At 31.7% G+C, this 22,564-nt stretch overlaps 3 protein-coding genes across 3 annotated transcripts; all 3 read left to right on the top strand.

Moving 5' to 3' along the window:
* Positions 1 to 1,050: 1,050 nt before the first annotated feature.
* Positions 1,051 to 11,850, top strand: LOC132726597 (uncharacterized). The gene is made up of 2 exons (XM_060711933.1): positions 1,051 to 1,364; positions 11,218 to 11,850. The coding sequence occupies exons 1-2, from the start codon at positions 1,252 to 1,254 to the stop codon at positions 11,525 to 11,527; spliced, it is 423 nt and encodes a 140-aa protein (XP_060567916.1). The 5' UTR covers positions 1,051 to 1,251; the 3' UTR covers positions 11,528 to 11,850.
* Positions 2,906 to 4,636, top strand: LOC132726596 (uncharacterized). The gene is made up of 2 exons (XM_060711932.1): positions 2,906 to 3,365; positions 3,832 to 4,636. The coding sequence occupies exons 1-2, from the start codon at positions 3,250 to 3,252 to the stop codon at positions 4,334 to 4,336; spliced, it is 621 nt and encodes a 206-aa protein (XP_060567915.1). The 5' UTR covers positions 2,906 to 3,249; the 3' UTR covers positions 4,337 to 4,636.
* Positions 11,851 to 13,703: 1,853 nt separating the features above from the next.
* Positions 13,704 to 16,234, top strand: LOC132726595 (uncharacterized). The gene is made up of 2 exons (XM_060711930.1): positions 13,704 to 14,086; positions 14,561 to 16,234. Exons 1-2 carry the CDS (start codon positions 13,971 to 13,973, stop codon positions 15,054 to 15,056), a joined length of 612 nt encoding a protein of 203 aa, XP_060567913.1. The 5' UTR covers positions 13,704 to 13,970; the 3' UTR covers positions 15,057 to 16,234.
* Positions 16,235 to 22,564: the final 6,330 nt, after the last annotated feature.

Genomic DNA, 22,564 nt, shown 5'->3' with positions numbered 1-22,564 from the left:
TTATAGTGAACTTCCGGTTATAGGGAACAATTTATTTTGGCCCGAATATTTCCCTTCTTTATTTAATATAAAAATATATGGTTATAGCGAACACGGTTATAAGGAATTATCGCTTATAAGGAACTCATTTTTTAGCCCCAATTTAGTTAAAAGTACAGAAAATTACACTTTTATAACGAACTCCAAAATATCGGCTATCTGTAAATAGATCCCGCATTTTCAACTTTCGTTTTCATTGGCACGGATTTAAACTCGGCCGAATGTACCGTTTATCGTTGTATGTACTTCAATAAATCTATTAAAATGAATTTGTATAGTTTTCTATTGAGGATATTTTTAGCATGAACTCTTTTCACCAAGATAAAACGGTTATTTATTTCTTTTCTTCAATAGTTTTGCTCGAGTAAAATAATTATAATAATTTATAATCGGTTTTCAACATTGTCACGCATGCTTGCAAGCATGATCCATTTAAAACTGCAAAGTACGCTTGATTTAAATGAAAAGAAATCTATATCTTACATTAGTAAAAGTCACCCTTAAATTATAATAGAAGATATTCAATATAAAAGGTTGGACATATCGAAAATCTTGTTTATTCTCAATCATGGAAAAGAAAACGAAAAAAGTTTAGAAACAAAATATTATATTTTATGAGAAATTGAGATAAGGAGTAAAACTAAAACTGAAATAGCAATGATTTTAAAATTCCAAAAAGTACGCTCTCGGGTATTGTGTCTAAAATAGAAATAAATGACCGATATTTCTCAATCTAATGCTCTTCAAAATGGCGGACAATGGTAAATAATCAGTTCGTTATAATATTATGTAAATCTGTTCGCTATAAAAACTCCTGATACAAGGAACTAATTCACTGTATGCTTACAAGGAACTCCGGATATAAGGAACAGATTTTGAATGTCCCAATGAGTTCGTTATAAGCGGAGTTTACTGTATTTCTTTTTTGTCAATAACTGTAATCCATTCATCAATAATTCTTATCAGTGCAGTTTGACATGAATGTTTTGACCTGAATCCAGACTGACGTTGGTATAGAAGTTGATATTCCTCATAAATATGTTTAAATCAGGTAAACTTTGAACCTCTTTAGATAGTTTAATGATATCGCTGTACTTTGTTACATTTCTTTATATGAAGTTATAACATTGTGCAAATAGGAAAGACTAAACAGATTCTCAGATTATAATTATATTCTTTGAAACAGTTTTATTAAAGATTAAAGTTTCTATAATGGCTTTACAACTTTATCCGTCAGAAATATTTTATTCACAAGAAAGCATTAGCTGTCATTTCTCCGGCGGAAATCTAATTGGCGAGACTCTTGACGAATTATGTGAGGGAAGGTAAGTTTTATTACTTATCATATTAGGATGAAGACAAAATTTGTTCAATTTAAATTTTAACTTCGTATGTTAACATGACATGACTAAATTCGTTATTTAGCATTCTAACACTATCGGAGTTCTTTTATTCTGTATTAACAAAGAAGGCCAGTCACAACAATGCAATTCATTCATTCATTCATTCAGTCATTCATTCATTCATTCATTCATTCATTCATTTTATTTATTTATTTAATTCATTTAGAGATTGAAGTTTATAACGACTTTACAACTACACAACTATATCACAGAATAACAGAAATATGTTATTCTCAATACAGCATCAGCGCTGTCATTTCTCAGACGAACATCAAACTGGCAGGCAGTGTTTTACAACTGAATAAAGAGGAAATTGGTTCTTACCTTGTATATATACATGACATAAAAAGTTTAATTTTCAGACAATTCATCCACATTATTCGGTTAACTTTTTGCAGGCTCAATGTATCAGACATTGATCCGATTTCTGTAACCAAAGTAAATGGTCGGTGGATCACACAGAGTAACAGAAGATTATGGGCATTTCGTCACCTAGAAAGATTCGGCAAATGTAAAAGAATTCCAGTAAACAATATGGTTTCAATGCCCTAGTATTACATGACATCTAAACGCGGAGCACGTAATGTAGATGTGGGAGGTGACCCTGGTGGTCGATGGCATTCACAGAGTTCCTCCTCGTTCCTCTGGACGGCTGCAAAGGTTATTGGCATCGGGGCCATTGTTTTGTTGACACTCGGGAAGCGCTAAAAGGACACTTTTAGAAATAAAGACAACATTCCGATTCATATCAACCAAGTTTGTCATTATACACAGCAGAAGTCCAAGAAAAGTTTTGAACATACCTCGTATATAGTGAAATTTATAAAAAAAATTGTCAATTACTCTACAAGAAGTCGATTTCATAATGCAATAGAAAATTCCTCTAAATAAAGTTGTATTCACTTCATCTATAAGTTATCTTTACAATTAAATCATCTTCCTGGTGATGTTTTATTTAATATATATTAATTTTTAAACAATAAGAGTAATGTCATTAAATAATGTTATTTCGGAATAAATGTAATAATATGGGTTAGAAAGATATGTCTCACAAGTGTATTGTTCTTTTCTGAATCAGATCCCGTCACTATTTTAAGTAAGAACTATCAATTACATAGGTATTTTTTAATTCATTTTCATTTGATATGCATGTTTTGTGTTTCAATAAACAGCGGTTTCAATTTATTATTAACAGCAGTAGCAAAAGCTTTCAAACGGACGTGCACGCACGCACACACGCACACACACACACTAGAAGTAAACTCAAGTCATCGACAAATTATATTGATAACAATTATTCTATCATAAAGGTATTTTGGAAGTATTCTTTTCCAAAAGTGAAAATTAATTAGATGACAGACATACATGCATAGCTTTATGCACTATTGTTGCACATTAAGCTGTATGCCAAGTTTATCAAACACACATTGCCTGTATGATTCAGACAGCGAGACAGAGGAGAGATGTATTACATCGATTTTATAACTTCTGCATGTAAACAGCTACTACTTGCAATTTTCGGAAAACGCAGTTGGTTTCGTTTTAGTTTCTCGAAAATTGTATCAGCGTATATAAAATGTTCTAGTTAGATGTCAATTGTGATTAAGATATACAAGTGCGAGATTTCTAAAAAGAAGGAGACATTTTGGCTTAAGGATTAAACATAGGACATTATTTCATGGAAATAGCAATGGAGCGTTATAATTAAAGGTCGTCTACCCTTTGACTTTTAAGAAATAATTATAATTATTACACGTTGGATAACAATTTACTTAAAGATATATATATATATACGTGCACCTTAAACATGATAACACAGTTAAAGCCATCTGAAATTTATTTTTCACAAGATAGTATAAGCTGCCGTTTTTCGACAACAGGTAAACTAATTGGTGAAACCTTGGACGATCTGTATGAAGACAGGTAAATACGTTTGGTCATCATAAGGCTGTTAGGGTAACTGATAGAATTACTTGCAGCTAATCGGGTTGGGTTCGAATCCTACTACCGTTCCTGGTTAGTATGTAAAGCTGGCAAGTCGCCATGTCTGCCGTCACGTACCTTGAAATAAGTCTATCTGTACTCTTATTATCCAAAAAGGAGGTCCATGTTGATTTTTAACAATACGGTTTAGTTTAACTTTGAAATGTCATACATTAAATGTACATGTAGATCTACATTTATTTTGCATTAAATACTAATTAATTAGCTTCGTTTAAGCCCAAAATAACTTAACATAAGTAAAAAGAATCTTTATTCTTAAAAATGTCTTTCAAATGTATCGTCATTATAATGAAAAGATTTCATAAATACAAATACTACATATTATAAGATTTCATGAATATATATAATTATATTCTATATATTTTGAAACTCTGGTTTATTTTAGGTTGTCTGTGTCAGATATAAAACGTATATCTGTAGCACTAGTGAATGGCCAATGGTTTTCTTGGGACAACCGCCGACTTTGGGTATTTCGTCAACTAGAGAAGTTAGGTAAATGTCGTTACATTACCGTTAATGTAAGTAAGACAATTGATGCCGCCAGACTTACAACAAAATGTGGTGGAAAAGAAGTAAATGTTAGGGGACAACCGGGTGGGTACTGCTATGGAAAATTAGTAAACAATCGGCATTCGGTCCGCGTTCAGCAACCAACCAGGAGGTCTTCAACTAATTGGCATAATACAAAAGATGATGAAGCTGATAAAATTGAGGATATATTGTACTCAAGAAATGATACTCCGTCTGTTCGGCACGAGTCTAAGCCACGAAGAACTTTTAAACCAGACGCTGTACCGGAACAAACACCTACAATGGGTGAAAGTTTATGGAGTGCTGTAAAGATAGGTCTTGGGCTAGCAGCAATGTATCTATTCTGGAAATCAAAATGATTTTAACAAAATCACTCTGAATAAATTTTTGTTAAAAAGTTAAGAATGTTTTACAATTGTTTACAAATACGACATGTACATTTACCTGTTCTATATACAATCTTTTCATGCCTTGTTTTATTTTGTAAGTTTTTTCTATGTTGTTTCATGTACATGTGTTACTACATGTATATCATATTTATCATCACAATTATTTCAATTTTTAACAGCATATGTTTTGCTCTTTGACTTTGTATAAATGTATTATCAATATCACAGATGGATTTTGTTTCGGTATGTTCAATAAATCTTATCTTGTTTTATCGCACTTTATTGATTTCATTCTTTTTTTATAATAAAATCAAATGCGTTTTCTAACCTGATTTATTGTACAAATAAATTTTAAATCATGAACTCAACAGTAATTGCCACACACATGTATAACTTATCTATAGTCAGACTATGATTTAAACTTACTTTCCTTATTTTTTTACATATGTATAGTATTTTCTTTTCAGTGGAAAAAGAACACTTAATAACTTAAGTGGTGGTAGAAATATATGATGTGTCTACGGTTTTAAATGGGTGTCTTCCTTTTTCATTGAAGATGACTGAAAATGAAAATTTGTGTCATAAAATTATCTTTCATTCATCTCTCATCGCGGCCTTGACTTCTTCTAAAATGGTTTAAAATGTAGAAGCTCAGGTCGCAGTTATAACCGTTATTAACATTTTAGCAATAAGTTAGTTTATTTTCTTTTTTAACAAGAATGTTTATCATTATGTGAAACAGTGTGCTTTTATGTTTTGAACACTTGTAATAAGTTTAGATAAGGGGAAGCTTTGAAAACTAAAAAAAAAGTGAACTAAGATAACGTTCCACCTTAAATTTAATAGATAGATTACAAAATTAAATGATAGATTTATCGCGCGACAAGCCGAAACACCTAGAAACCTAAATATTAACCATTTTATCATGATCTGGTAATATTGACATGAGTCTTATAAAAGTGACATAATATGTCATCCAATGGTACAATGTATATATAGAGCAAACAGGTGAAAATCTAGATAAAATAAAGTTTTGCCATAATTATTGTATGTAACAAGATACTGTAAATGTATAGGTTACTGAAGTAAACTATTTCTTTTTCTTCTCTTCATAAGTCCTTTCAATTGGATAATTTATTTCGCTTGAACGATAAATAAGTCACGTTGACCAAAATAACTTCTATAAGTTTCCATCGAAAATAACCTGTTAAAATAGTTTAGCAGCCTTTTTATATTTTAGCAGATCTATATTTAATACTAAACATTTTCAAATATCAGCTGATGGTCAATCACCATTATAACAATCAATCTTTTGAAATATGTAGTCATGTGAGCTAAAAATGACAATGAAAAATGAACAAAAGGATACTTAAATATATATTTATATTCAGGAAGATTTTCGCCACCGACCGTGAAATATCATTGAGTCAAACACTATATTCTTATTTAAGGTATGATTCTTGCTCCATCTTTTCGATGTTGCCCGCCCCCTATCTGTTACCGTCCAAAATTATAATATTTTTAGCTCACTCTCAGAAACGAAGATTCAGGGTGAGCTATTAGTATCAAAGGGGGATGCTCCGGCATCAGTCGTCATGCGTCAAGATCCATTTTCTTCTATTTTACTGCTGAGCAGATTTACATCAACTTTAATCGGTACTATCCTTGTAACAGTCACACTTTTATGTGTGTATATTATTTCAATTGGCACCTTTAAGGGTTCAAGAGAGCTAAAAATAGGAAAACCCGTAAACGTCTTCTTCTACTAAAGTAATTGTTGGATGATCGCCAAACTTTGTTTGAAGCATTTTATAGGTAGTCTTTTATTAAATTTGCTCATATTAATTTGATTGGTCTCTTTTTGAGTTGCTAAAGCTAAAAATAAAAAATCCTTAAACTTCTTCTTCTGAACTAATCACTATTTGGTATTTAAGAGGCTGCTACATGTATATTGGCTATGATATCTACGTCATCATATATTGTATGGATACTATAATAGTGTAATGATATCGCTGTACTTTGTAACATTTCAATATATGAAGTTATAACATTGTTTAAATAGGAGAGACTAAACAGATTCTCAGATTATAATTATATTCTTTGAAACAGTGTTATTAAAGATTAAAGTTTCTATAATGGCTTTGCAATTATATCCGTCAGAAATATAGTATTCACAAGACAGCATTAGTTGTCATTTGTCCGACGGAAATCTAATTGGTGAGACCCTTGACGAATTATGTGAGGGCAGGTAAGTTTTATAACTTGTAATATTAGGATGAGGACAAAATGTGTTCAGTTTAAAGTTTAACTTAGTATGTATACATGACATGACTAAGTTCATTGTTTAGCATTCTAACACTATCGGAGTTCTTTTATTCTATATTAACAAAGAAGGCCAGTCACAACAATGCAATTCAGTCATTCATTTGTTCATTCATTCATTCATTCATTCATTCATTCATTTATTAGCTCACCAGAGCCGAAGGCTCAGAATGAGCTATTAGTATCAAAGGGGGATACTCCGGCGTCCGTAGTCCGTCGTCATACGTCAATAATCTACAGAACTACTGGGCAGATTTACCTAAAATTTGGTCTGTAGCATCCTTGTGACAGTCACACTTAAATTTGCCCATGTCACTTTAATTGGCCCCTCTTAGGAGTCAACAGAGCTAACAATAGAAAAACCTTTAAACATCTTCTACTACAGAACTGAAAGATGGATGATCACCAAACTTTGTCTGTAGCATTCTTGTGTAGTCTTTTTATCAAGTTTGCTCATATTAATTTGATTGGCCCCTTTTTGGGGCCTCCAAAGCAGCTAAAAGTAGGTAGAACTTTGTACATCATTTCCTACTGAAATCACCAAACTTTGTCTGTAGCATTCTTAGGTAGTCTTTTATTAGGTTTTTTTTCATATTAATTTGATTGGCCCCTTTAAGGGGCCGCTAAAGCTAAAATAGAAATACCTTTAGACATCTTCTTCTATAGAACTAATTGATGTATGATCACCAAACTTTGTCGGTAGCATTCTTAAGTAGTCTTTTATCACGTTTTTTCATATTAAATTGATTGGCCCCTTTAAGGGACCGCTAAAGCTAAATATAGAAAAACCTTTGAACATCATCTCCTACTGAAATATTTGATGGATGATCACCAAACTTTGTCTGAAGCATTCTTAGGTAGTCTTTTATCAAGTTTGCTTATATTTATTTGATTGGCCCTGTTTAAGCTTAAGCTTAAATGCCATGCAAGGTCAAGGCATTTCTTCAAATAAAAGATATTCTATGCTCAAATTTAATATAAGAAAATATTGACAATGGATACACAGTCTCTTTATTAATATCAAATAAACGTGTTTTGACTTCACACAAAGTAGATTTTTGTTATGTTTTAAACTCTCCACACTATAGGTGGTCACGGTATAAATATAATGATAGTGTCATTAAAAAATGTTTTTTTTTATATATATATATAGAAAAGACCAGCTTTACTTGGCCTATAATAGGATATGCAGCTTCCCATACATAGTTTATTCATTCTTTTATCCAAATTTAACATTTTCAGTAAGAAATTCATAAATTTCAATAAATTTCTATCAAAGGATATCTTTTCATAATGAAAGGGAAATAACTCATGTTGGAATGTGTACATGTACATACATGAAAGTCTTAATGTCATGACATGTTTATGATGTGTAAATATCTCTCAGCTCAAGACTTATGAAATCATATTGCATAATTGTAAGGTCAGGTGTAGGTCATTAACCAGGAAAAAAATCAGGCTAAAGAAACATCACATGTGTTTAACCAAGATGGTTTTGTATGCTCAATTATTTTATTGAATGTTGTATTGTTAAAAATTGTATTTTTTTTCAATTTTTGTTGAATTGGATTTAAACTTGGAGAAAGCACATTTTAATAGATTTTGGGACATACTGTTCAACCTGAGTTTCATGTGCATACTTGAATTTTGGCACCACTTGAGCTGTTTTTGATATATTTGAAACCATTGCACGTACTTTCTTGTTTTGATGTACAGAGACTTGAAATTTGGACCAGGAATGTATTTTCTGATGCGAATTGAATTAAGATATCTACTGACTACTTTTGATATAATTATTTGATATTGTTTGACCTAGTTTGTCGTTTTTTATTTGTTTGGGTCGTCAGACCAAACAAATAATGGTAGCGAAATTTCAGAGTCTAATGTTCTTAATTGCAAATGCCGAAAGTAGTCCACTTTTTTGAAGCGGTTACTTCCCTTTTGTATGTACACTAAAGCCGAAAAATTCAGGGGAGATCACTGCGTAAAGATGGTCAAAGACAGGCGCATCAATTTTCAAGCAAAGTAATTCCCGAATGGTCGAAGATTTCTAATATTGTTTTCTGGTATTTTCTGATCGAAAATAACTAAATACAAAGCGGACATTCAATCTCTGACACAGAAGTTTATGACAAACCTAACAACAAGTAGTTCTCAAAACAGCTTAAAACTAGCGATTAAAAAGAAAGAAATATTTTATTTGGTTACAAGTATCCAACAAATTACAACGCATTTAAAGTTAAACAATAGCGTTGGCTTATAGAATTGTCAATAAATGCACAATCACAAATTACGCGGATGAATATGATTTTATCAATGAAAATACTATTTTTAGCCATGTAGATTACCGAATACTACACAAACCGAGTAGTGGAATATATAGATTCTACATGTCGGACTGTTTGGGCGAGAGGATTTTCGCTAAAATATTTACTTCAATTTTAAACAACAGGTTTACCCTGAACAAAAAACCTCGAAATTAATAAGGATTCCTGAATGCAATGGAAGTTCTAAATTTAGAATGACTTGATATTATTCAGACATTCTGTGTATAACTTCTCCGTGGTACAGTGGTAACGCGCTCGCTTAGTGAGTGAGAGGTCTCGAGTTCGAATCCCAGTCGAGGAAATTTTTTTTTTGTTAAATTCTTTTTTTAATTGTTTTTGTTAAGGAAGTAGCCATGATTTACAAGGATAAAGTGTGGCTGTCGTAAAAAAAGTACATAAATGATTTTTGATGCAACTCTAGTTATGCAGAATTCCGTATGTGCCTTACAAAATGAATTATAATACATAAAAATAAACTTATACAGGAAAATGCATACAGATATACAGTACGATTTAGATTGCAAACAAAGAACTTGAAGCCCTTTGATTCTTTATAAATATACATGCTTATAGTAAGCTTTAGGATTATTTACATCTGTGTTAAACAACAGTTAAAAGTCGTTACAAGCCCTAATTTAGAATAATAAGGTTTTCTTCAGGCCGTTCACATATAAATTTAACCGTGGCTGAAGGGTTTTCGGGCTCGCTTAGGAAGCGAGAGGTCTGGAGTTCAAATCCCAGTAATATTTACTTCAATTTTAAACAACAGGTTTACCCTGAACTCATTTTTTTAAATTGTTAAAGTCAAATAAACATTGGATTGAATATCAGTGTTGCAATTAGTCTTATAGCCAATTTACTACAATTAAAACGCTGGAAAGCATTGGTGGCACTAAACATATAATCTCACAACCTGCACCTTTCTTACATTCTGAGACCCAAACAAATTCAGCGCCTTCTGTGCTTTGATTGATGTACCTGCTGGAAATTTGGACAAGGGGTTTAATTTCTTATCCTGAATTTTGATATGAACTGGCCTACTTTTGATATATTTTATATAATTTTACCTACTTTTTTTGTCTTTTAGGTACAGACTTGAAATTTGGACCAGGGGTGTAATTTGTGTTTTGATGTTGAATTCAATTTGATACCAGCTGACTTACTTAAGGTATTATTGACAGCATTTGACCTTCTTTTTTGTATTTTGACATTCAGATTTTAAATTTGGACCAGGTTTATAAATTCTGAATTTTGATATCAACTGAACTACTTTTGCTATTTTTGATATAATTTGACCTTCATTCTTGTGTATTTCGACATACAAAATTAAAATTTGGACTAGGGGTGTAATTTCTGATGGTGAATTGAATTTAATCTCAACTGGCCTTCCTTTCATATTTTTTACAATATTTGACTTATTGTCTTTTTTTGAGGTACAGTTATGTTACCATACAGAATGTATAAATAATTTGTTGTCCCAAACTGTAAACTTTAAACATCTACACCTTACATGTTTTGCATGTGACATTTTGTGCTTTCATTCAAAAAAGTTATAAAAAAATTGTCCAGTCAAAATTAATCCTGCTCTAGTGGTAATTTATTTTGCATATATTCTACATAGTCTCATAGGAACACACTTGCAATAGCATATTTTTAATAACGCCTTTCCAAACTTTTAGGGCAAAATATTTCAATTTATAGAGTGAATAAAGAAAGGTGGGTTAGATGAGTGATCAAGGGCCATCTTAGCGGCCCTGTTGTTTATTATGAAGAAATAAAGCTAAAACAATCAGTGTTGTGAAAGTACATTACTAGAGGGGCAAGTTAAAGTTGAGCTGAACTTGCTGAAAGGGCTGGACTTGCCTTTCAGCAAGTTATTTTGAATTATAATTTCCAACATGTTTCTGGTGAGCGACTCAGGGCTATAATGACCCTCTTGTTTAATTTATTTATTTAATTCATAAAGAGGTTGAAGTTTATAACGACTTTACAACTACACAACTATATCACAGAGTAACAGAAATATGTTTTTCTCAATACAACATCAGCGCTGTCATTTCTCAGACGAACATCAAAATGGCAGGCAGTGTTTTACAACTGAATAAAGAAGAATATGGTTCTTACCTTGTATATATATATACATGACATAAATAGTTTAATTTTCAGACAATTCATCAATATTATTCGGTTAACTTTTTACAGGCTCAATGTATCAGACATTGATCCAATTTCTGTAACCAAAGTAAATGGTCGGTGGATCACACAGAATAACAGAAGATTATGGGTATTTCGTCACCTCGAAAGGCTTGGCAAATGTAAAAGAATTCCAGTAAACAGTATGGTATCTATGCCCCAGTATCACATGACCATTAAATGCGGAGGACGTAATGTAGATGTGAGAGGTGACCCTGGTGGCCGATGGCATTCACAGAGTTCATCTTCGTTTCTCTGGACGGCTGCAAAGGTTATTGGCATCGGGGCAATTGTTTTGTTGACACTTGGGAAGCGCTAAAAGGACAGTTTGTTGAATGGGCTGAAATGATTCATAACGTTTTCAATTGTTTCATTTGTGAAAGTTATTTTTTTAACACTAACCGAGAAAGAAAACGCTTATTGTAATTAGAACGGCCTCTTGCTAAAACGATTTGTTTGTGATTTGTCTTAAACTAATTCGTGTGCTTTTTAACGGCACGTTCTCTTAATAACTTATAACTTAAGATATTAGCACCCTAATGCATTACCTCCGCTTTGAAGAGTATTCAAATAGGCTAGAATTACTGTTAGCTACATTGAAAATGAGGGCCATGGGTTCAATCCCCAGGAGGGTCAACTTTTTTTTCTTTAATTTTGTGTTTAATTTTGAATTTTTAATCTATATAAGTATTTATTGGCTAAATTATATATGCTAAATCTAGTAATAAATATGGAACCTGATATTTTCAAAGTGTAATGTAATCAAAACTAGACGGTAAAAGTATTTCATATTTTACAAGATCAACCAATATACTTTTTTTAAAATTTAGGGAAACTTTGAAAACAGGCACTCATTTGGGTAAATTTTAAGAATTTTTTGAATTAGGCTCCCTAAGTAGAAAAATGGTCAGACATGATGTAAAAATGGGTGGGGTAGGGTAACATTTTTATAAAGATTTCATAAATTTTAAGAAGAAACCATAATTTTGCTTATGTGGAATGTTAGCTGAATGGTACTTTTTGTTTCTTACCAAAAATTCATGGGAAAACATTTTTCATTAGAATGTTATTGCAGATTATTTAAAGGTTCCTCATTTCAAAAAAGGGCCCTCATAACATCCTAGCTTGAGTTCAGAAAAGTGGCCATAACTTGATTTCCGTACGGTAAACTTTGTGTAAATTTTGCATACAGGTGTACTTTAAGGTATACATATGACCTATGATGTCAATTCTTTAGTTCCTGATAGTGCCCATTAGGGTCCTAATACCTTAATAGGTTCGTCTGCAAAATGAAGACATGACATGAAATGGTTTGCTGTATTCAAATTAAACTTCAGTAAAACCTCTGAAAACCGGAGTCCTCTGAAATCCGGACGATATTTAAAAGTCCCATATTTTTTCCTTATAAATTCATTAAAAAATATCTTCTAATTACCGGAAACTCTGAAGTTTGATTTCCTTCTTGTTTCCTTCAATTTTATTTTTACTAGTGATGCAATCATACATTTTTTCACATCTTCTATGTAATCTGTTTATAGCAGTTCACAAGAGGTGTACGTAACATTATATTTTCATTTTCAAAGTTATAAAGAGCAACAGAGTCTTTCAAACACTATGAATTCTTTATATACGAGTTGCCATGGTTATTAAAGTGCAAATAGTAATAAAGATTTTCAATAAAAGTAAAACACACTTAGAAATAAGACAACATTTCGATTCATATCAACCAAGATTATCATGTCCAAGAAATATTTTGTACATACCTCGTTTATAATGAAGTTCATAAAAAACTTTGTCAATTAGTCTACAATAAGTCGATTTCATAATGCAATAAACAACTTGTCTGATTAAAGTTGTCTCCACTTCATCTATAAGTTATTTTACAATTAAATCATCTTTCTAATGATGTTTTATTTAGTTTATATTAATTTTTAAACAATAAGTGTTATGTCATTCAATAATGTTACTTCGGAATAAATGTAATAATATGGGTTATAAAGATAAGTATCACAAGTGTATTGTTCTTTTCTGAATCAGACCCCGTCACTATTTTAAGTAAGAACTATCAATTACATAGGTATTTTTTAAATTCATTTTCATTTGATATGCATGATTTGTGTTTAAATAAACAGCAGTTTCAATTTATTATAAACAGCAATATATTTTGCTCCAAGCAAAAGCTTTCAAACGCACGCACGCACGCACACACGCACACGCGCACACACGCACGCACGCACGCACGCACACACACACACACGCACACACACACTAGAAGTATACTCTCAGGTCATCGACACATTATATTGTTAACAATTATTCTATTGGAAGTATTCTTTTTCCAAAACTGAAAAATAATTAGACGATAGACATACATGCATAGCTTTATGCACTATCGTTACACATTAAGCTGTATGCCAAGGTTATCAAACACACATTGCCTGTATGATTAGAGGAGAGATGTATAACATCGATTTTATAAATAGCTACAGTACTTGCAATTTTCGGAAAACGCAGTTGGTTTCGTTTTAGTTTCTCGAAAATTGTATCAGCGTATATAAAATGTTCTAATTAGATGTCAACTGTGATAAAAAAGTAGGAGACATTTTGGCTTAAGGATTAAAAAAAGGATAATTCTTCATGGAAATAGCAATGGAACGTTATAATTAAATGTCGCCAAACCTTTGAGTTTTAAGAAATAATTAACATTATTACACGTTGGATAACAATTTACTTAAAGATATATATATACATGCAAATTAAACATGATAACACAGTTAAAGCCATCTGATATTTATTTTTCACAAGATAGTATAAGCTGCCGTTTTTCGACAACAGGTAAACTAATTGGTGAAACCTTGGACGATCTGTATGAAGACAGGTAAATACGTTTGGTCATCATAAGGCTGTTAGGGTAACTGATAGAATTACTTGCAGCTAATCGGGTTGGGTTCGAATCCTACTACCGTTCCTGGTTAGTATCTTGATATTCGTAAGTGAAGCTGGCAAGTCGCCATGTCTGCCGTCACGTGCCTTAAAATAAGTCTATCTGTACTCTTATAATCCAAAAAGGAGGTCCATGTTGATTTTTAACAATGCAGTTTAGTTTAACTTTAAAATGTCATACATTAAATGTACATGTACATTTATTTCGCTTTAAATACTAATTACTTAGCTTCGTTTCAGCCCAAAATAACTTAACATTAGTGAAAAGAATCTTTATTCTTAAAAATGTCTTTCAAATGTATCATCATTATAATGAAAAGATTTCATAAATACAACTACTACATATTATAAGATTTCATGAATATATATAATTATATTCTATATATTTTGAAACTCTGGTTTATTTTAGGTTGTCTGTGTCAGATATAAAACGTATATCTGTAGCACTAGTGAATGGCCAATGGTTTTCTTGGGACAACCGCCGACTTTGGGTATTTCGTCAACTAGAGAAGTTAGGTAAATGTCGTTACATTACCGCTAATGTAAGTAAGACAATTGATGCAGCCAGACTTACAACAAAATGTGGTGGAAAAGAAGTAAATGTTAGAGGACAACCGGGTGGGTACTGCTATGGAAAATTAGTAAACAATCGGCATTCGGTCCGCGTTCAGCAACCAACCAGATCTTCAACTAATTGGCATTATACAAATGATGATGAAGCTCGTAAAGTTGAGAATATATTGTACTCAAGAAATGATACTCCGTCTGTTCGGCACGAGTCTAAGCCCCGAAGACCTTTTAAACCAGACGCTGTACCGGAACCAACAATGGGTGAAAGCTTATGGAGTGCTGTTAAGATAGGTCTTGGGCTAGCAGCAATGTATCTAATGTGGAAATCAAAATGATATTAACAAAATCACTCTGAATAAATTTGTGTTAAAAAGTTAAGAATGTTTTACATTTTTTTACAAATACATGTACCTGTTTTATATATACATTTTGTAATCTATCCATTCCATGCTTAATTTTGTATTTTTTTATATGTTGTTTCATGTAAATGTGTTACTACATGTATATCATATTTATCATCACAATTATTTTAATTTTTAACAGCAAATGTTTTTCTCTTTAACTTTGTATAAATGAATTATCAATATCACAGATTGATTTTGTTTAAGTACAGTATGTTCAATAAATCTTGTTTAATCGCACTTGATTGATTTCATTCTGTTTATAATAAAATCAAATGCGTTTTCTATCCTGACTTATTATACGAATTAATATAATTTAGAACAATTTAATTTTATATTATGAACTTAACAGTAATTGCCACATATAACATATCTATAGTCAGACTATGATTAAAACTTTCCTTATTATTTTACATATGTATAGTATTTTATTTTCAGTGGAAAAAGAACACGTAATAACTTAAGTGGAAGTAAAAATATATGATGTGTTTACTTCCTTTTTCATTGACGATGACTGAAAATGAAAATTTCTCTCATAAAAGCATCTTTCATTCATTTTTCATCGCGGCCTTGACTTTTTCTAAAAGAGTTTAAAATGTATAAGCTCAGGTCGCAGTTATAACCGTTTTAACGTTTAAGCAATTATTAAGTTTAATCTCTTCTTTTAACAAGAATGTTTATCATTATTTGAAAAAGAATGCTTTTATATTTTGAACACTTGTAATAGGTTTAGATAAGGGGAAGCTTTGAAAACTAAAAATAGTGAACTAAGATAATGTAAAATGTATTTTTAGAATTGAAAATTAGATGTTTCGATACGCTTGCATTCCACCTTAAATTTTAATAGATAGATTACAAAATTTAATTATAGATTTATCGGGCGGCAAGCTTTCGGTCCCGAAACACCTAGAAACCTAAATATTAATCATATTATCATGATCTGGTAATATTGACATGAGTCTTATAAAAGTGACATTATATGTCATCAAATGGTAGAATGTATATATAGAGCGACCAGATGAAAATCAAGATAAGTTAAAGTTTTGCCAAAATAATCGTATGTAACGAGATACTGTAAATGTATAAGTTACCGAAATAAACTATTTCTTCTTCTTCTCTTCATAATTCCTTTCAATTGGATAATTTATTTCGCTCAACATGACAATGAAAAATGAACAAAAGGTCACTTTAATATATTTATATTCAGGAAAATTTTCGCCACCGACCGTGAAATATCACGAGTCAAACACTATTCTTATTAAAGGTATAATTCTTGCTCCATCTTTTCGAACACAAAATCCTTTGACAAACCCCAATTAGACTCGATTGACCGTGACCTTGAATGATAAATGACCTTGACCTTCACGGTTATTTTTTTTTCTAATTTTGTTTGATATATTCTATAATTAGTTATAACTTTGTTTTTATATAAATGAACTGCCTAATAACGTCATATAAGTGATTTTTGCTACAATAGGCCATAACATTGTTATTTAATTATGGATTTAGTTTAAACTTAGACAAAATAATTGTTATAACAAAATCGACATGTTAAGTAATTCAAATATAACCTTGACCTTAATCAGTTTGCGAATGTCTAGATTAAAGTCTATCATGATGATCTCATGGCTGTTGCTAATGCTCATATTTCATACAGAGATCCGTATGCCCGAAGTTAATTGTTCGATTCCTCTATACGAACACATATTTTAATCAATAATTCTCTGCTCTTATCAAGTTTCGTACACATGTTATGTGGTACTTTTAGTTTCTTCTTTTTGGCCATTTTCAACTGGGTGGTTCCAGCATTCCTACTTTAACACTGTAAAATCACCCTAAGGATATGTTGTCTGCTTTTTAAATTTGTCTTTTGACGTCTTATCTGTGATATGCAGGCTTCATAACCTCAGATCCGCTTCATAATTACATTTTATTTAGTTCCACCCATTGTTTTCTCGTTTAGGGCACAACCATTCTTTTACTTGGGGACCATACGCCGCTTTTCATGGTATGGCACCTCTGTCACATTGAAGGTTCCATGATAACCTCCGTATAAACACAGGAAAGGATTTTATAAAAGACAGTATTTTGGGCTGATTTATATTTTATCCTAAACATTTTTCAATACCAAGCGTTTGTCAATCACCGTTAAAACAGTCAATTTATTGTAATAAATTGTTAATTCAGATCAACTTGACTATGAAAATGTGACCATAATGTCACTTTAATACCAGTTTCAGTTTTTATTAAACCAAGGCATATAATATGCAACTGGTTATAACAAACAAACAAACAGAAAAATAACATTCACAAATCACTAATATCACACGTTTACTAGTGGCCGACTACTTATCAACGCCATTGCTTAATCCACGGTATAAGTCAACTGAATATTACACTTAATTGTCACAGAGAAATTTAGTCTTGCTAACGAACCCTGGCACTGTGTTATGCATGCATTATGTTTTGATAATTTGCGTCATATTGCGGCTGTATGACCTTTGATCGTTCTGTTCTAATCCATGGCATGGTACACCTGAGTATGTTGTAGACCAATTTTCTGACCGTATTGTACAATGGAACAAAACTGAAATTCGAAGCTACGTTAAATGTCGCTTTAGGCATAATATAGCTGCAAAGCACCCCGGTATATAATGAATTGTATTGCATATATGAAACAGAGGTCTTTTCAGCGCACAATCTTCAGTCAAAGGTTTCTGTTAGGCATATGTACATCCTCGGTCACCAAGACAAACAACTACTGATGTAGAACAGGATGCAAGATTTTCAGTTAAGAAGATCAGGAAGCAGTATTCAGTTAATTCTGACCAAACATGTGGGTCTGAGAAATGTTTACGCCTAGTTGTGTATCCAATTTGCTCATTAAGAAGCGCAGGAAGCAGTGGCTAAAGGGTGCTCAAGTTCTTCTGAAAACATACATGACTGTTATGGTCGGATTATTTCTAACTTGCTGACAGGGTACATATGTCTGAGCCTCAAAGAAGGGCTGATAACATACAGTGGATGCGAAAGGATAAAAAAAACAGCTCCGTATTGCCAAAACGGCCATCAGTGATAAAGTGTTGTATGCGATTTTCTTGAATTCAATGGACCAGTCGTTTTAAGTGCCTTGTCCGTCTGGTCACACAGTCACTGACAGTTCTGGCTTTATACATTAAGAAGTGTCGAAGCAAAGGATGGTCAGGAGTCCATCTTATACATGACAATGCTTCTTCTCTCAAAAGCGAGATTATTAAATCTTTATTGGCGTCTGAAAATGTTAAAGTTGTAAACCATCCCGATGATCCGCTTTTTTTTCCTGACTGCTGTCTGTTTCCCAGACTTATGAAAATTCTTTCTGGTAAAAGATACCTCCAGGAGTTCTCTTGGCAGCGCAATCTATCAGTGTCCTCGACAGAGTCCAAAAGAAGATTATTTTTCAGCATTTCGAAACTGGACAGAGACATTACAAAAATGCATTTCGCTAGGAGATACCTTGAAGGTTTGAAATAGAAAACATTTATATTAAACGTTTCAGTTACAAACTTATGAACCCAGTGACAGAACTACTGAATGTCCCTCGTAGTGTAAACTCTTGGCTATACAAATACAGGGTTAGTACTACGGCATTTCTTGTACATGTAAATGATTTAATCATAATATAAACAAGTTATTTCATAGCTTGTCTCTTTAAAAGGTGATAGTTTGCAAGAGGGTATAGAACTTGCCATTTGTGAAATAAAATCTTGCATAGGTGATAAATTTCATTATCACGTCAACTGCAGTTACTTTTAAGATGTTGGGAAGAAATATTTAGACAATTGCTTTTTCACAGGCCTGGAGCAATAACTTTTGTTCAAAATCTCAAATCATTTTCTCATGTCGTTTTTTATCGCGAAAAAACAACAAAAAAATATAAAATGTTCTATATTCGGATCAGAGACTTTTTACACGGGCTAAGAGTCGACAAAATCACAGTTTTCAATTTAATTCTGAATGTATAGGTATCAAATTTTACATATTCTTCTACAGATATGATATTTTTTTAGAAAATAAATTGTGTGTTTTAGGTTTTTGGACCTCAGTGGAGTTCCTTTAGATATTCTATACTATTACAATAGATAGTATACTCGTACCTGGCAACTTTTGTAAAAAAATAACTTTCTGACTGTAATTTATAAATTTCTCATCTTTGTTTGTTCATGATTCATTAAAATCAGAGATTTTCCATGATTTATTTAATACAATTCATAACATATTCATTGTACTTCAGATATTCATAATTTAATGTATGTCCTTTTGTTTTACTGTTTATGACAACTAAACCCCTCTCAATATACAAATCTTTTTTTTTTAATTTCCCTTTACTCATTACTGTACTTGTTTTTAATCAGTCACTGGAAAATATATAAAATATGGGTTTTTTTTTCAACTTTTTTTCCAAGTCTCTTAGTTTAAGCATCAACATATTATTTATTCCATGCTCAGCGCAAAAACGTAAAAAAATATAAAAAAAAAATAATTAAGAGTCATAAAATCTCGTTTTACTGTTAAATATGTCTAACTAATTTGCATATAGATTTTAGTTTTGAGTGATCTGACAAGATCAGTTTTTGTCTTTCTTATTGTTAATACGCTATAATTAATCTGATCCATACCCACGGCTTTTTATGATTAGATCTATCTTTATCAGTAATTATATGGAACAGCGATGAAACAGAATATTTTTTTAAATCTCCTGGAGACAAAAAGGCATATATTTGACAATTTGTCACAAAAACTTGTGTCGGGCGAAACTGATGTTGATAATTGTGTAAATTCTTTGTCCGACGAAATTTTTGAAATCTCTTTTAAGTGCTTTGGGAAAACATTTTGTCAAAAGCCATGTAAAAAGGTTAAAAAAAGCTGCCTGGTTTAATGTGAATTGCAGAAATGCTAAAGCAGATTTTCATAATAAAAAAGAGCCTTTTATGCAAATAAGTGTAATGATAATAAGTTGTTATTCTTGTCAAGTAGACGGGAATATATAACGGTTAAGAGACGAGCAAAAGCGATATTTTACTCTAAAGAAAAAATTAATATGTCACAAATGTCAAAAACCTCACCGCGTAAGTTTTGGAAATACATAAATAAATTCAAACGTAGCCCGTCTGATAGAAACAACTTAGATTCAGATAGTTTTGTTAACCATTTTTTCAAATATCTCTAATTTGCAGCTGCAGACGATTTTATTCAGTCACGTGATGCACCGTTATATATTGAACAGTTAGATTGTCCGATCAGTGTGGAGGAAGTGTCCCTCAATCTACTACGTCACATCAGACAAATAAAAACACAACTCAGTCTTACTTTCAAATTCAAATTGTAATTTGTAACCGAAGCACTTGGGTAACCGATGGTACATACAATTCATACAATAATTCATATTTTATATCACACAATAATGTTTAAGTACTACATTAAAGAAAACACTTTGACGCCATTTTACAAATTTACAAATGCATATCTGTTCACACTCTACCTATGAATGAAACATATTTTATTCATAATTATCTACTTTCTATTTTTGAAAAAGAAATAAAAAATTAAACGATGTAAACCGGTCGGTTACCCAAAGCTGAATGAACTTAGACTGAAATACTGCACGAAAATATCGTGCACTCATGTCACGCTTTACTAAATATCCTGACGATGACTACGTTACCTTAAGGGAAAATAATTTCCTTCTAATTAATTCGTTCCTCAAACGAAAGAAATTATATATCTTCGTTGAATAGAAATAAGAGTGCTGATTATTTAAATATTGTTGCTGACTTTTTCATTGATGCTAATATATTTATAAGCCCATATTTGTGTACTATTTTCAATAAAATCTTTGAGACTGGCATTTACCCAGAAGCATGGTGTAAAGGGGTAATTGTACCTATTTATAAGAAAGGTGATCCCGAAAATCCTTCAAATTACCGTGGCATCACGTTAGTAAATTGTATGGCAAAAATATTTCCTTAGTACTACGTAATAGGTTAAATAAATGGTGTGAATTAGAACAAATTTTTAACGATTTACGATTTTTAGAGATTCTAGATCTACAGCTGACGCTATTTTTATTCTACATTCCCTTATCCAGAAGATACTTGACAACACATCAAAACTATATTGTATTTTCATAGATTATGAAAAAACGTTTGATACTGTAATAAGAGATGCATTGTGGATTAAATTGATTGAAAATGGCGTTAGCTGTAAAATGGTTACTATGTTAAAATCCATTTACTCTTCTGTATCATCTTGTGTCAAAATTGATTCTAAATCATTTTTTTCTGTTTTTTTTTAGGTAACTCTAGGCTTAAAACAAGGCAAGCCATTATCTCCCTTGCTGTTTATTTTATTCCTTAATGATATTGATCAGTGTATAGATCTTAACAAACTGTCTAACAACGACCTAAACCTTTTATCTAAATATTTGTTACTTTTTGCGGATGATATTGTGTTGTTTACAACTGACCCTGCAAGCTTGCAGGCACAAGTTGATAATGTTTTTGAATATTCATGTAAATGGGGTTTGAAGATAAATGTTAATAAAACTAAAATATGTGTATTTGAAAAACGTAAGTCAGTCCATAATTTTAATATATTTATAAATGGTCAATTGGTTGAAAAAGTAGATAGTTTTACATATTTAGGAGTGAAATTTTCTTACACAGGTAGTTTTGTTGAAGCTGTGAAAGCACTATCAGATCAAGGACTAAGAGCTTACCACAATCTTCTCGCACTCTTTGATAGAGTTAAATTCGATGTTAAAACAAAATTATACTTATTTGAAAGGATGGTAGCTCTAATCTTGTTATACGGGTCAGAGGTTTGGGGTATATATAAGCTGAAAGATATTGATAAACTACAGATAAGATTTTATAAATATGTTTTAGGTGTCAAAAGACAGACCCCAAATTGTGCTATCTATGGGGAACTAGGTAAATTTCCTTTGTCTGTTCTATGTACGGAAAGAGCTTTACAATTTTGGAATAAAATCGTTAAGCGTCAGCAGGCGCCTATATACCATATTTATTTAGACCAATGTATTAATGGGAATGATAAAAGCTGGGCTAAACGCGTTCACTCTGTTATTACTGATATGGGCTTCCCGTACATTATTTATAACTATGCAGTTAATGTCAATTATAATATGATATTTAAGCAGAGAATAAGAGATCAATTTTTACAACAGTGACATGACTGTATAGATAATATGCCAAAGCTTGACTACTATAAGAAATATAGAGGAATATCTTAATTTTGTAAAAAATGACAATTTACGTAAACAATTACTAGTATCATGTTTTAGATTATGTTCTCATTCCTTAGAAATAGAAACAGGTAGATATATGAGAACTGATAGAAATAACAGATTGTGTAAATTATGCCCGTATAAATATGTTGAATCA

This window comes from Ruditapes philippinarum, unplaced genomic scaffold (assembly GCF_026571515.1).
Source record: "Ruditapes philippinarum isolate M1 unplaced genomic scaffold, ASM2657151v2 ctg1765_1_1_1_1, whole genome shotgun sequence".
Lineage (NCBI taxonomy): Eukaryota > Metazoa > Mollusca > Bivalvia > Venerida > Veneridae > Ruditapes > Ruditapes philippinarum.
Note: the sequence above shows the minus strand (reverse complement) of the source record. Positions and strands in the feature narration are given on the sequence as shown.